At 33.5% G+C, this 13,780-nt stretch overlaps 1 protein-coding gene across 4 annotated transcripts in view; it reads left to right on the top strand.

Annotated features, from left to right (window-relative positions):
* LOC150107363 (phosphatase and actin regulator 2-like) overlaps positions 1 to 13,780 on the top strand; it is a 412,176-nt gene that overhangs the window by 214,510 nt on the left and 183,886 nt on the right. For all 4 annotated transcript variants that reach the window (XR_016548240.1, XM_090391839.1, XM_090391838.1 and 1 more), the window contains one exon: positions 3,030 to 3,186. Coding sequence is in view for 3 of the 4 variants with exons in the window: in XM_090391839.1 (XP_090247965.1) it covers positions 3,030 to 3,186 (157 nt within the window). In the remaining variant the exon portion in view is untranslated. The remainder of the gene's footprint in view (positions 1 to 3,029; positions 3,187 to 13,780) is intronic.

Raw genomic sequence — 13,780 nt, 5'->3', positions numbered from 1 at the left:
CTTAACTACGTTGTTCAGTTCCTTAAGTGTTTTAATAATGAAACATTATAAGCGCTCATCATATTTTCACAGTCGATTAACGATTTGACTGATTTCGATCGTTCTTTGTCCGCTATGATGCATATAGCATTCATTTGTTTTAGGCAGTTGTCATCGCCTACTTTCATCACCTAAATATATTAGGTCGGTTATCGGCCTCTCTTGCATTCAAAGTGCCAGTATGTGCCGTTGCAGGTTCTTACGCATTTATTCGTTTACTAACAAGCGAGAGCGGTGAGCGCTTCGGGAATTTTTCGAATTTCTTGATAGAAAGTTAGGAACAGATTTTTAAAAGTACATACTTTCAGAAAATAATATTAAAAAATCGATTTTTTTGATCCTCTAAATAGTACTGCCTCCTTAAAACTATCAAAAACTTACAAATTAGCAAAAAGAAAATGCCACAGAGGAAAAACCTGATGTGATAGAGAAAAATGGGTTTGATATTTGAAATCGGCGCACCCAAATTAGTAAAAAACAAGTGTCAGATCATAATCAGCAGAAAAAAAATTTTTTTTTGTTGGCCAGTGTAATATTCACCAAACGCAAAACGTTTTTTATTTTTGGTCAGTATAGTTTTCAAAGTACTTATCATAATTAATATGTTCCTATGCATAAATTATTGCAGTTTGTTTTTCTCAGTATGGTGATGATGGCTGACTTGTGTATATCCAGAAGCTGCTTTTCTGTCTCTCTCATTCAGATTATCTGTGGGTTATGTGGAGAGCTACATGATTTAAAAATAGAAAAGTGAGATCTTGACTGGACATGAGAGGAGGAATTGTAAATTTTGAAGTATTACTCAGATATTTTAAGTGAGAAGTAATGAAATTATTTTTATATCAATTTTAAAAATTCTTAAAATCTTCAATTTTTCATCTCTAGTATAGATGTTGATTATTATTTAATGGAGAAAACATATCCAGAGATGATAATTACTAACTAAATTTATTTAGCTAATAAATTACTATAGCACTATTTCACCATGTTGCCCCAAGGCATCATGGATTCAAAGAAATACAATTAAGTGCCTGCATGCATGCTTGCTAGTAGGAAGGCAAACAGTGTATGAAAGGAGGAGCCTACAGTCCTAACTGGTGCCATCTATGAGTGTGGTGATGGAAACTTGCTGAAGGTCTCAAAATAAGTCTCCCATATTTTAAATAAACTGAGATCTTCAGCAAGTTTCAATCGCCGTATCCACAGACAGAATCAGTTAGGACTGTAGGATATACCTCTCATATGCTTGTCCGTGTTTGCTTTCCTCCTAGTGTACCTGCATGCATGTGCTTAGTTGTATTTCTTTGTGCCCATGAAGATATTTCTTGGTAACCAAGGCAAAATGCTGGCATAGTAATTTATTAGCTAAATAAATTTAGTTAGTAATTATTATCTCTAGATGTATGTTTTACAACTGTAATTTTACAGTAGGTCATTTGTTTGATTATTATAGTTTGTTTATAAATCATAAACATGACATTCTAACACAATTTTGGTGTTAATGAATAATTCATAAATAAGACATTATTTAAATGGGCCTTGAATTCTTTCTTTGAGACTTTAAAATAATTAGAATACTTGTGAATTGGTTACTAGGCTAAAGCACAAGGTGTCCTTAGTGGTGGGGCTGCCACCTTGAGGCAAATAGGCTTGCCTTTTTTAGTACGTAGTGGAAAATATAGTTTGAGAGGAAAGAGTCACCCTGTTGCCCTCAAATTGCTGTAATAGCACTGGGGGGGGTGGGGGTGGAATAAGAAGTAAGAGAGAGTAGAGGAAAGAAGAGTAGAAGACCAGTGTACAGTTATAATATACCAAGTGTATATTGTAGTAAGTAAGATCAGGTCTAGCTCAGGTGCCATGCCAGTACTCACCAGAATGAGCCCCAGAAAGACTCTTCAGAGAGAGAGAGAAAGATATACAGAGATATCAACCTCAAGGGAGAAGGAATAGAGGATGGCTTTTGAAAAAATGGAAAGAAACCATAACAGGCCACAAGGCCTATTTTGGAAAGAAAGAAGAAATGATATTATGCTCAGTTTATTTTCTATTTTTTTTTTTGTTCTCATCATTATTAGTATTATTTATATTTTTTGTTTCTATTATATTATAACAAATTATTAAACAAACAAGAGCTTTTAATTTAATCTGATCTTGACCTGAAGAAGAAGAAAACTTGCTACCATTGAGAAAAATATCAGTCAACCATAATTCAAGTTTAGAACATGTACTGTTTAAATCTTTAAGACATTAAAAAAAAAATAATAATAAAATGGAATCTCTGACTAAAATGCATAGGAATAAGAAGATAAATAAACGACATCACTTCAAATTTATGTAAGCGCCATTGCTGGAAAATGTTAACAAAGGAAAAATCATTATTTTATTTATTATTATTTTTTTTTTAATACACAAAAATTCATTATAATCAGACAGCACACTATGTATTATTTAAAACTTTCAATTAAGATGTTATTAAAATATTGTTTTCTGCATTATAGATTATGTGTGGTTTATACTGTCAAGAGGAATTTATTTCCCAGTCATCTAACATTCTGACTTTATTGTACCACGTCTTTCTTTTCATGGAAAAAAAATAATTATCGCAAAAGTTATTTCTAATGTAGATGTAAATCCCATGATTTAAAGATTTTTTTTTAATAACAACATTATAAAAAAAAATCAACATGACAGATTGAATTGATCATGACAAATAGGATTTCATTGAGGCCTGAATTTATCTTGATATTGATCTCTATTTGACCATTCTTGCTATATAATATAGCATTTTGTTGATGAAAGAAAGGGTCATATTACTTATTAATAGGTATTTCAGTAATAGTAAATTGTTTTTATTTGCATAGATACTTTTTGTGAGCATGGTATATTGTAACACTTTTCACTCTGATATCTGTTTGTGCACTAAAGTTTTATTTTAGCATTATGTTTTAAATATAATAGTAATTTTATATTTGATTTCATGATATACATAGGTTGTCTTGTAGCAAAGATAGCAAGAAAGGATTCTTTAGCAATTAAATTATCACAGAGACCTGAAAGGCAAGAGCTTATTGATAAAAATATAATACATGCTCAGAGTGAAAAAGAAAGACAAGAAACGTGGGAAGCAGTTGGCAATCAGCTGATCAGGTGAGATAGCAGGTTTTGCAATAGTGAAGATTGTGAAATATGAAATAATGAAAATAAGCATGTAGTTTTTTTAAATCCATATATCAAGATTTTAGTGTTTTTTTCTCTGTTGTGTTCCTTGTGTTTTAACTTAACAATTCTATTTTTATATAGTAGCTCATCTTCTCCATATGAGCATTATTTCCATGTGCTAATAACAATTCACAAATATCATAAACATCACTGTGGTAGCAAAATATCTTTCACACTACTCACAAAATTTAGAAACTGATGAAAGCACCAGAAAAGAAATAAAAATATCTGTGTTTTGTATTTATAAAAATATAAAAACTGGAGAAGATGCATCTCCAATTTTTATAATGCACCTGTTCTAATTGGAACAGCAATATAATACTTCCCAAGAAATCCAGACATGATCACTATTACCAACTGGTGGTAAAATAGTCATTCTTAAGAGATACCTTCTGATCCTATGAACAGATCAAACACTCTTTGATCTCAAGTTCCTTGTTTTACATGTTGCTTGAGAATGAGAACGTTGTCTCACGACAATTCAGTAAATTCCTCTTCATTCTTATCATGAGATTTCTCTTCTACTCAATCAATGTTTGGATAATTAAAGTTGCCCATAGTGATCACTCGTTTATTACCCACAAGGCTAAATTGGCAGTGCATTTCATCATCCCATGCAACTGAGCTGCTAGGTCACCATTTATTTCATTCTTTTGGCCTCCACTTCACACCAGATAGACTCAAACTCACTGCTACATAGGACATTATTACCATCATTGGTTTCTTGCATTTCTACCCTAACTGGACTAGTCATCTGATATCATTAGTAAGACTTCCCCTCCTCTCCCATCTCTTCTGCCATTCTTAAAAGTCCCCATTCCACTTGATCCCGGTTACTATATCTGATTCTGCCAGGTTTCATTAATGCTAACAATCTCAGGCAACAACATAGTCAATAAAGCAACAAACTCACCCCCTTTGTTTCTGATGCTCCTGGCATCATATACAGTATATGTAATGTTAATTTCTGAAAGACATTTATTACAAGTCTTAGCAAACATTGGATTAATTACTCTATTACAAAGTTTATAAAAATTAGCATCAGAATGAAACTATGAAAATATCATTTGTATTTTTTGTAGTGAATAGGTAACACATTTTTGTTTATTTCTTTTAGATTTATTTTTATGCCACTCACAGAATGATGATGATCTGTAGAACGTTTATTTCTAGGTTTAGGCTAATAGTTAAACAATCTGGGAATCCTGTTCTAGAGACCAGACATGCCACAGTGGGATTTGAACCACAGTCAGTTGGTGGATAGCCTAGATGCTATCTCTCTCATTCATCCAGGAAAAGTGGAGTGGAAGTAAGCATAATTTTTAGAAGACCAACTTAAAAATGGAAATACTCAATAGAATATGTACAAGACTTCCGAATAAATTTATATGGACTAAGAGAGAATTCAACAAGCTGCAAGACAGCAGCCAGACCACTTTTAACATTGAATCTTGGGGGAGAGGATAGTTGATCAAAGATTGGAGATGACATATATGGAAGTTTGATGAAATTTAGGGGAGTGAACACATTGTGTCAAAACATAACCCTGAGTGGGAAATGACAGGGGGGAAAAAAGTGTTAGCTATTCACTACTAAAAATACAGATATTTTGTTTTCCTGCCTATTTTAATGTTGGCCATTGTAATTCTGATTATCATAACACATTTGTAATAGCAAACATTATTAAAATGAAGCTGTTAGAAGATATTGTTAACTTTCCTTACATATTCTTAAATAACAAGAATAATCTAAGAACATGTGGTCATTTAAGCAGAATGGAGGATGAGAGATTGGCAGGTGATTGAGGTAAAAATGGTAATGAAAAATACCCCAAATCAGTTCAAAATATAGCTATATGGACTGATGGAGGATGTGCTTTAGAAGTTGGAAGAGTAATAGCTGATGAAATCAGAACCCTGCCAAATAAGTATATTGTAATAAAACATCTAATATTTTGGACTGTTGTAATACTTGATACATTCCTTGAGGATATATACCAGAAATTTCTGAATTGTCTAACCTTTGGACAGTTAGCCACATGCTGTCCATATTCAGATTCCTTGGTAAATGAAAATAAAATGCTGCACATTTCTAAAATCATTTTCAGATACATCTGCCTTGAAATGCAGGATAATTGTTTGTTATAATCACTGTATAAGTGCAAGGAAAATGATTGATTCTTCCCTTCACCCGCCCCCCCCTCTTCAGAACTATATGTAAATATTCTCATATTTCAGTTATAGATTCTGATACCATTCTACATGAATAAAATATCTAAAATGCACATATTTTCTTGTCACAGACCATCATCATTTTACTGCCAGGCCATGATAGGTTTTGACTAGAGAAACATTATTTTAAAGAACTCCAACTAGTGAGGTAGGGATATTTTCAGAAATTTCCTTATTCTTGCACCTCATCTGTAGTAAAAGCATTTCTCCTCCTCCTTCCCCCTTACCAATGTTCCTTAATAATAATAAACCAATTAAAAATAAAAGGTTAGCTATTCTAGCATAAGAATTCAGTCATAAGCCATTTTCCAAAGTATTCTTTTTGCTGTTAAATCTGGCTTTCACTATTATCTTCCTTTCCAAAACTTGTCATATATTACTCATAAAACATCTTAAATATAGGTTGCTTATTTAAATTGTTGATGTATTCCAAGATTCATATGTCTGTTATTTTTGTTACCTAAAAAACTTCAGTAGGCAAATAACCCTTTCGGAGTGTCTTATTGTATTTATGATGGTGTACTTTATCCTGTACATTTTATAAGTTATGGCAAAATATTTTTCTTAAAGATTTCAGTGGACACATTTTAATAGATTTGTTGTAAGAGATGTAATTTTTAATTTTATGTTTAGGTGGTGTGTATCTATTTTCTGATGTTGCTAGTAAAGTAAGAAAAGCTTTCTATTTTACTGTGTAACCAAAAATTCAACTGCTGATATCTTTACATTCCTTCAAAGTATAATCCTTTGAATATTGTGCTTTTTATATTTAAATATTTCAGTGAAGTGGTTATTTCTGTTAACAATTTTGAATCCGAGCTATTGTTGTTGGCAGTAACACACAAAACTTGCACAACTCATTTATATTAGGATTGTAAATAATTAATGCTCACATACCAAAGTCTCTGCCTGCAGTTCCAAAAACTCATTTCATGAAACTTATGCTTCAGAATGTCCATAATGGGTGCAGGTAAAAATCAAATAACAATCAACCAAGGGCATCCCTGTTGTTCATCACTGGTCACTTTAAATTTCAGTTTCGTATGTTACACATTTCTTTATGTTACAATATATTGCTTCTAGATTAGAATAGAATTCCTTTAACATTCTAAATACTTTTGAATGGGTACATTGCCATGTATTTTTGCCATACCTTTTCTTCAATCCATTCACATGACCAGTACTCATCACTTCTAAAGGTAAGTCATTCCTATTGTGCACTGCTCTTTATGAGAGAAATATAGCTCTAATCCCCTTTCTTGATGGTATTCAGTCTTTACTTTTATGTCATCCTCTCCCAAACCTTCCATTAAATGAAAAATTCCATCTACTGGTATCCTATATGACCCTTTCAGAAGTTTGAAGATTAAGGCCTTGGAAAGGGACATAAATGACTTTTTTTTAATCTTTGTTTGTCAGTGTTCATTTCAGCATTATAATTATCTACTGAGTTCATTTACAATCTTCTATATAAACTCTAAATGTCAACTTCCTATCTACTAAAATTCTAAAATACTTAGACTGATCACTTTTTTTTTCTGGCTTGATCCCAATATGCCATTCAATACCTTATCACACCAAAGTGCATAACTTTACATTTACTAACATTGAATAGACAGCCATTTTCACATGCTCAGTTGCATTCTTGATTATACTGTCTATTTTTGCATCATTAGTAAACAGCTGTATGTCTCCTATCAAATCCTTTCCAATGTCATAAATGTAAAAATCAAATAACAATCAACCAAGGGCATCCCTGTGGTTCATCACTGGTCACTTTAAATTTCAGACTCGTCTTTCCTCCATACACTACTTTTTGATATATATCATCAGTCAGTCATCCTGTTATTCAAGCTAATCATTCATGATCCACTCCCATATCTTATAACTTATATAGCAGTGGACCATGCTACATTCTGTCAGAAGCTTTAGCAAATTCCAGAAGTATCAGTGTATCTATTCCCCTTCTCTAACTCAACTGTAACATTATTATAAAATGTGAGCAAGTTACTGAAACATGACTACCCTTAGTAAACCTATGCTGTTTATTTCAAAGCATAGATTCTCTTGTCAACTCATTTCTGGATGTAAGGTCTTATCAGCTTTGCCAAAATTTTCATGACCACTTCTGAGATAGTGATAGATGCATAGTTAGTTACATCAGTCTCTGCAACATGCTTGTGCAATGGGATTATCATGCATTCCTTTCACAGCTGTGGTATCTTTCTAGTTCTGAGACTCAAATTATATAGTTTTGTCTGAAGTCTAACCAGTTCAGCTAAATGCTTTCAACATCTGTGCTGATATCTCATACGCACAGATGCTAAAACCCCTATTACCAATTCCTATTTGGTAATAGGGACTAATGGTTGAGTTCCATGTTGCATACATTAGGTTGATAGCTTCAGCAAAATGGGCACTCATAAGTAGAACACTCTTTAGCATCTGTCACCTGCAAACCACCTTCATTCATTATTCTTCCACATTCATTCTTTCTTTCTTTTTTTTTCTTTTCTTTGCTTGCAGTATAATGATATATTCTTTTGAGTTGTCTTTAGTTTGCAGAGCCAGTTTCTTTTCATACTTAAGACTACTTAGAATAGTTTAATTTTCATAGAACAGTTTTCATAACTGACATCATTCTTATGCACACAGTATTCCTTCCCATTATCTTAAGAGTCTCTTGCTTAATAAGATTGTACATCTGTTCCACTCCTACTTTCTTTATTCTTCAAACTTGAGTGACATGTTGAAGTATCTTTTATGCTGTCAATATCCTTTCCAATTAGCAGCCATTATCTTGGGACCTAACCTTGTGTTCTCCTCAGTTAGTCTTAATTTCCTGCTTTATAATTCAGCATGGAACCTTTCTTAAATGCATCATTCATATATTTACCACTTTCCAGGTCTATACAGCATTATCACCGATCAAAGCAGAAGAGTCATGTCTAACTGAAACACCTCTGACACTAGAATAAGGTCTAATACTTTTTTTTGACCTCTAGTTGCAACTTCTGTCACCTTCTGCTTAACCTTTAATTAGTCGCATGGGGTTTATTTGACCCCAGCTCTCATTCAAGTTTGATTTCTGACAAAACCCATGATGGATTTTTTTGCGATTTCAAGTAACAGAGTTTCTTGCCCCGCACCAAATCAGTCGTGTCGGTGCAATCATTTGTGGAGTTAAGGTTACTGACATTCTGACCCCATGTGACTACTTACGTGGGTTTTTTTGAGTGATATATATATATATATTTTGATTTTGTATTTTTACACATTTTTTTTATTCTAGTTACAATGATGACATTTGTTGGCACTGCTTCCAAGATCGAAGGATCGTAAAATAAGGTCAAATCGTAAAAAAATGTCTGAGTTTTGTTGCAATGAGCATTCTTCAGTAAGATGCAATAGTTGTAGGAAAATTAAGACTGAATAAAAATGTTAATAATTAATATAAAAATAAAGCAATATTAATGATTTGTTTATTTCATTTTATTCACCATAATCAACCTTATAATAAATAAAACCTTTCATGAGAAATATTGAGAAATTAAAGAAATATCATAACTTTAATTTTGCAGTCAAATAGGCCCCATGCGACTAATTATTGAACAAAAAAAGTGCGACTAATTAAGGGTTGTTTCTTAGTAAATTCAGTGTCATAACATGTATGAGGTGTCACCATTACTTAACCATTGTTCAGATGGTCACTCAAGATGACTCATTATCATTGCATAGCGTCCTCTCTTTGAGCTATTCAATCATTGTAGAGGTATACCTCAGCACTTCGATTGCCTGTCCTTTTTCTCTTGTACATAAATAACTTTTCTCTCACTGACCAATAATCATCTCCATCGTTTTGCTGAAGATAGTATTCTCCATTCTTCATACTCATTTAACAAATCCTGTATCCCACAAGCATCCTAAACTTCAACTACTCTAACTACTGCCTTACACCATTCTTCATGCCATTTTTCAATAGAGAGAAGATAATTTAGTCACCTTTAGTGCTACCACAATGTAATCTTGTCTTTTTTTTTTCTCATAAAAAATCTCAGTTCACTATCTCTTGCCTTCAGTGGTACACAAATCACCAGACAGGATCAGATCTCTCTTTTCTCCTCTCCCCTTCCTAGGATTGACATGTATCTTTTGCCTTTAATGTCCCTAACTCATCACACAGTAGCTTCTTCAGCCTTTAAAACATTCAGCATCCTATTTTGCTCAAGATGTTATTTTTCACCATCCAACTACTAACTCTGTACAAATTCCAAATCTGTCCAACTGTAAAATACTGTTATACTGTCCATGGGAGGACAATTTGGCTAATAGCTGACCCTCCTCTCACTGAGATGTTTCACCCACTATCTCACAGAATGGTCTATTTAAGCTCTGTATATTTTCTTAGGTACTTGGATGCTCCTCCACTGAATCAGCATCCATCATTCCTCTGCTTTCCATTGGAGCTATTAGATGGGAGCAGCTGCTGCCTAAAATTCTTTTACAGTCCAACTGTAAACTCACTTAATCTATTTCCTTTTTTTTTCCATCTGCCCCTACTCTCTAGAACAGTATTCCTTACAAGGAGATCTCTAATAACTGCAACTGCCAGCTTTTTTTTTTTTTTTTAAAAAGGTTCCTTCTTGACCTTTGCCTGCATCACACAGAGAAATGTGTTATAGGTTCTGTTGTGTATATGGTATTGACATTTAAAAAAAAAACAGATACTCATAAATTGCAAGGAACAAGTTAAAAATATGATACTGTATATAATATCATACTTTTCTGATTGCTAAATAAAAAGGATCTAATCATTGAACAGCATATTTTGCACCCTGCATAATATTTAATGTCTCGTAAGTTTTGTGTTCAGTAGTAGTATTTTTCTTTCAAATTCGAGTGCTATAAATTCTTGTTAATATAGCTCCTGTGGAATTCTGTGGTGGCTAGTAGTTATACACTACAACTAATTAATAAGTTATCACATAACTTAAAGGAATTGAATAACTATCTAGATAGCACCACGGGGAGGTTAGTGTACCAGTTTCAACTCCCTACTTGTGTTATTCAGTTGGAGGCACTTGTTTCACTAATGTGGCATGCTAAATGGCTGTAATGTTAAAAATTAAAAATTGAGTACTGCACTGTGATCAAGTTTTCACCAAAGAAGGGCTTTCTTCAAGTGCTATCAAATAGCGATTGGATGGTGTTTATGGGGAAGCTTCTCCTTCATATTCTGTCATGAAGGAATGGGCTAAACAGTTTTGCCTAGGAAGAGAGAGAACATCGAAGATGATCCCTATGATGGTAGGCTTGTGAAAGTGATGATGGGGAAAATGTCTCTTGTTGAGGAGGAACTGCTCAACAGACAGCTAGAACTCAAATCTCAGAAAGGTAGGGGCTTTCCATAACAACCATATTTCACATCTTTCACAAGAAGCTTCACATGACAAATGTCAATGCAAAGTGGGTACCCTGACTTCTCTCTTCAATTCAGGAGCATCATATGACCTGTTCCTGCAAGTTTTTAGAGCTTCGCCAAGGGAATCAAAAGTGCTGGAATCCATTGTCATTGGGGGGGGGGGAATGAAACCATGATCCTTAATTATGATCCTCTTTCCAAACATGGAGTGGTGCAGAGCACCGAGAAAAGCCAAGGTCACTTAGTCCACCAAGATCATGGCAACAATCTTTTGGGATTGCCTGGGAATTACCACCATGAATGCAGAATATTATACTTCACTCTTGCACAAACTGCATGACTCCATAAAGGAGAAGAGACGATAAATGCTGAATCATCATGTTCTCCTGCTTCACGACAATGCTCCAGTCCATACGGCTATTGTTGCGAAGGCCGCAATAGCCATATGAACTGAAATCTCCTGGCTTCCAGGAGATTGAACACCCACCCTACAGCCTAGATCTAACACCTAGTGACTACTACTACCTCTTCTCGAAACTGAAGAATGACCTTCGAGGAAGAAAATTTGCAGTTGACAATGAGGTGAAAGATGCAGTTTTAGGTCATTTTGCAGACAAAAGTAGAGACTATTTTTTCAAGAGGATAGAAATATTAATTCAAAGATGTGAAAAGTGTGTTGAAGTAAAGGGAGATTATGTTGACAAGTGACACAGTTGTTTTCTTTCTATCACTGTTAAAAGTTAGTCAGGTCAGAAACTTATGGAACCATCCTTGTATTTCTGCTGAGAAATTCTCGAACTGAAGTTTCTGAAAGTGAACATTATGCTAGCAAATGATACTTAGTCCATCTTGTCCTTGATTTCCTTTCATTATTACTCTGTTTACAAGACACAGAAAATATTCTGTTTTATTGTGCACTTTTTAATTAAATAAATTAACATAATTAAATTACAAGTACAAGAAAAAGTACAGTGATTTAAAAGTTAAATGAAAAATTCATGAAGTAAAGAATTAGGAGTTAAATTAAGAATAGTGGAAGTGGGAGTGCATATAGTCTTTTTCTGTTTAAATTTGATGTCTTTTGAATAACCTATGAAATGAGAATTATGATTTTGTGTAAAATTATATTCTTCCAACCAATTTTGCGACAAGCAATCAATGCTAGGTCTGACTTCTCCACTTGAGGACATTGCTATTCTAGATTCTTCTATAATAACTGTCTGAAGTTATTATAAGGAGTTGATATAATTCCTCCCCCAAGTCTAGTGTTCAGCATTGATTGCTTGTCTTGGATAGAAGTATTCAGCATTAGTCACAAATTAAAGGCATGTTAATTCAGGCGGAAGTCTATCTTAATAAATTTTGCATGCAGTAGCTGCTGAACATTTTGTGATAGAGGAACAGAGTGAATTGATGAGAAATGGATTACTAATCAGTAAGTATTAGTGTACTTAGACTAGGAGTTTGAAGAAGCTCTTAGGGACACCACTATATTTGTGAGCATGTTAGACAAGTCTAGGTGCTGGTCTCATGATACAACTTAATGGAATAATTGCCACACAAAGTGAAATAATTAAACAGCAAGTTTAATAATTTCAATATTTCGTCTCTGTCACAGAGACATCTTCAGGAATATAATGCTAAAATTGTAATAACACAAAACCACACAAGAAACAATAAGTGGAAGAAATGAAATTAGAATATATGAAGACTAAAGTCTTAAGAGGAGCACCTTCCATCGGTGCTGTTGGCTAGCCTTAGATGTGGGGCAGGAGGTCGAAGAATTAAAGTTTCTGGAATCTTAGAAAGTGTATCCTTAGGAGAGTGGAGAAGGGAAGCCAGCTTCAAATGAGGTTTGAAACAAGTGCAGAGATTATTTTATATTTCTTTAGTTTATTTCTTTAGATTAGTTTATATTTCAAGTTCTGGCTATTTTCTCTGAAGTGTCTCAGATATAGGGAATAGTAATGGCATTGCTATTGAAAGTTTTTTTTTTTTTTTCTCCCCACTTGGTTAATATTATGAATGTTTGCTTTCCATCATAAGATTTTAAGGCATTTCATGTGAAGTCATTAGCCTCTATAACACACACACACACACACACACACACACACACACACACACACACACACACACACACACACACACACACACACACACACACACACACACACAGGGGGAGTGTCCATTAAATCGAAAGTCCGTTAAGTCACGAATTTTTTAATATAAAAATATTTGTAACATAATACTGCAATTTTATCAATATTAGCACTGTAATAACAAACTTGTTTTACACACAATATTTAACACAATTTTCACACTTTTAGATAAGTTAATGTGTGATGTTGAGGCACTTGGTTTAGGTAATCCTGCTTTGAAAAAACTATCAAGTTTTTTTTTTTTTTTTTTTTGAACTTTTGAATTCTGCTGTTTTTTTATAATTAACTCTCTAAAATTATGAAAATGTGCGTAATAAAACTGCCACAGAAAGTCATGGCTTGCCACAAAAGGACCAATTGCAGTGCGATTGGTGTGATCACGTCCTAATCATATGGCGAACATTTTAATGAGATAGTGCAGTGGTTCTCAAACTGGGTGCCGCAAGTATGCCACAAGGCTGCTGTGAAATTTTGAATTATTTATTTGAAAAAAGCAAAATATTCAACTGCCACAAATATCTAAATCAAAAACAAAAAAAGTATATATTTTGATTTTAATGGATGAAGCGTATATAAAAATTATCATTTTTTGTATCACTCTTATATATTCTGGGATTTCATTAGATCACCACGTGTCATAGTAACTAGATATGTGACGGCACATAAATATAAATACTGGGGAAAATGAACTAATGAATGGTTAGTTGTCC

This window comes from Typopeltis vanoorti, chromosome 4 (assembly GCF_054136105.1).
Source record: "Typopeltis vanoorti isolate ZY-2024b chromosome 4, IOZ_Tvanoo_1.0, whole genome shotgun sequence".
Lineage (NCBI taxonomy): Eukaryota > Metazoa > Arthropoda > Arachnida > Uropygi > Thelyphonidae > Typopeltis > Typopeltis vanoorti.
The sequence above is the reverse complement of the archived record's forward strand: the minus strand, read 5'-3'. Positions and strand labels throughout refer to the sequence as shown.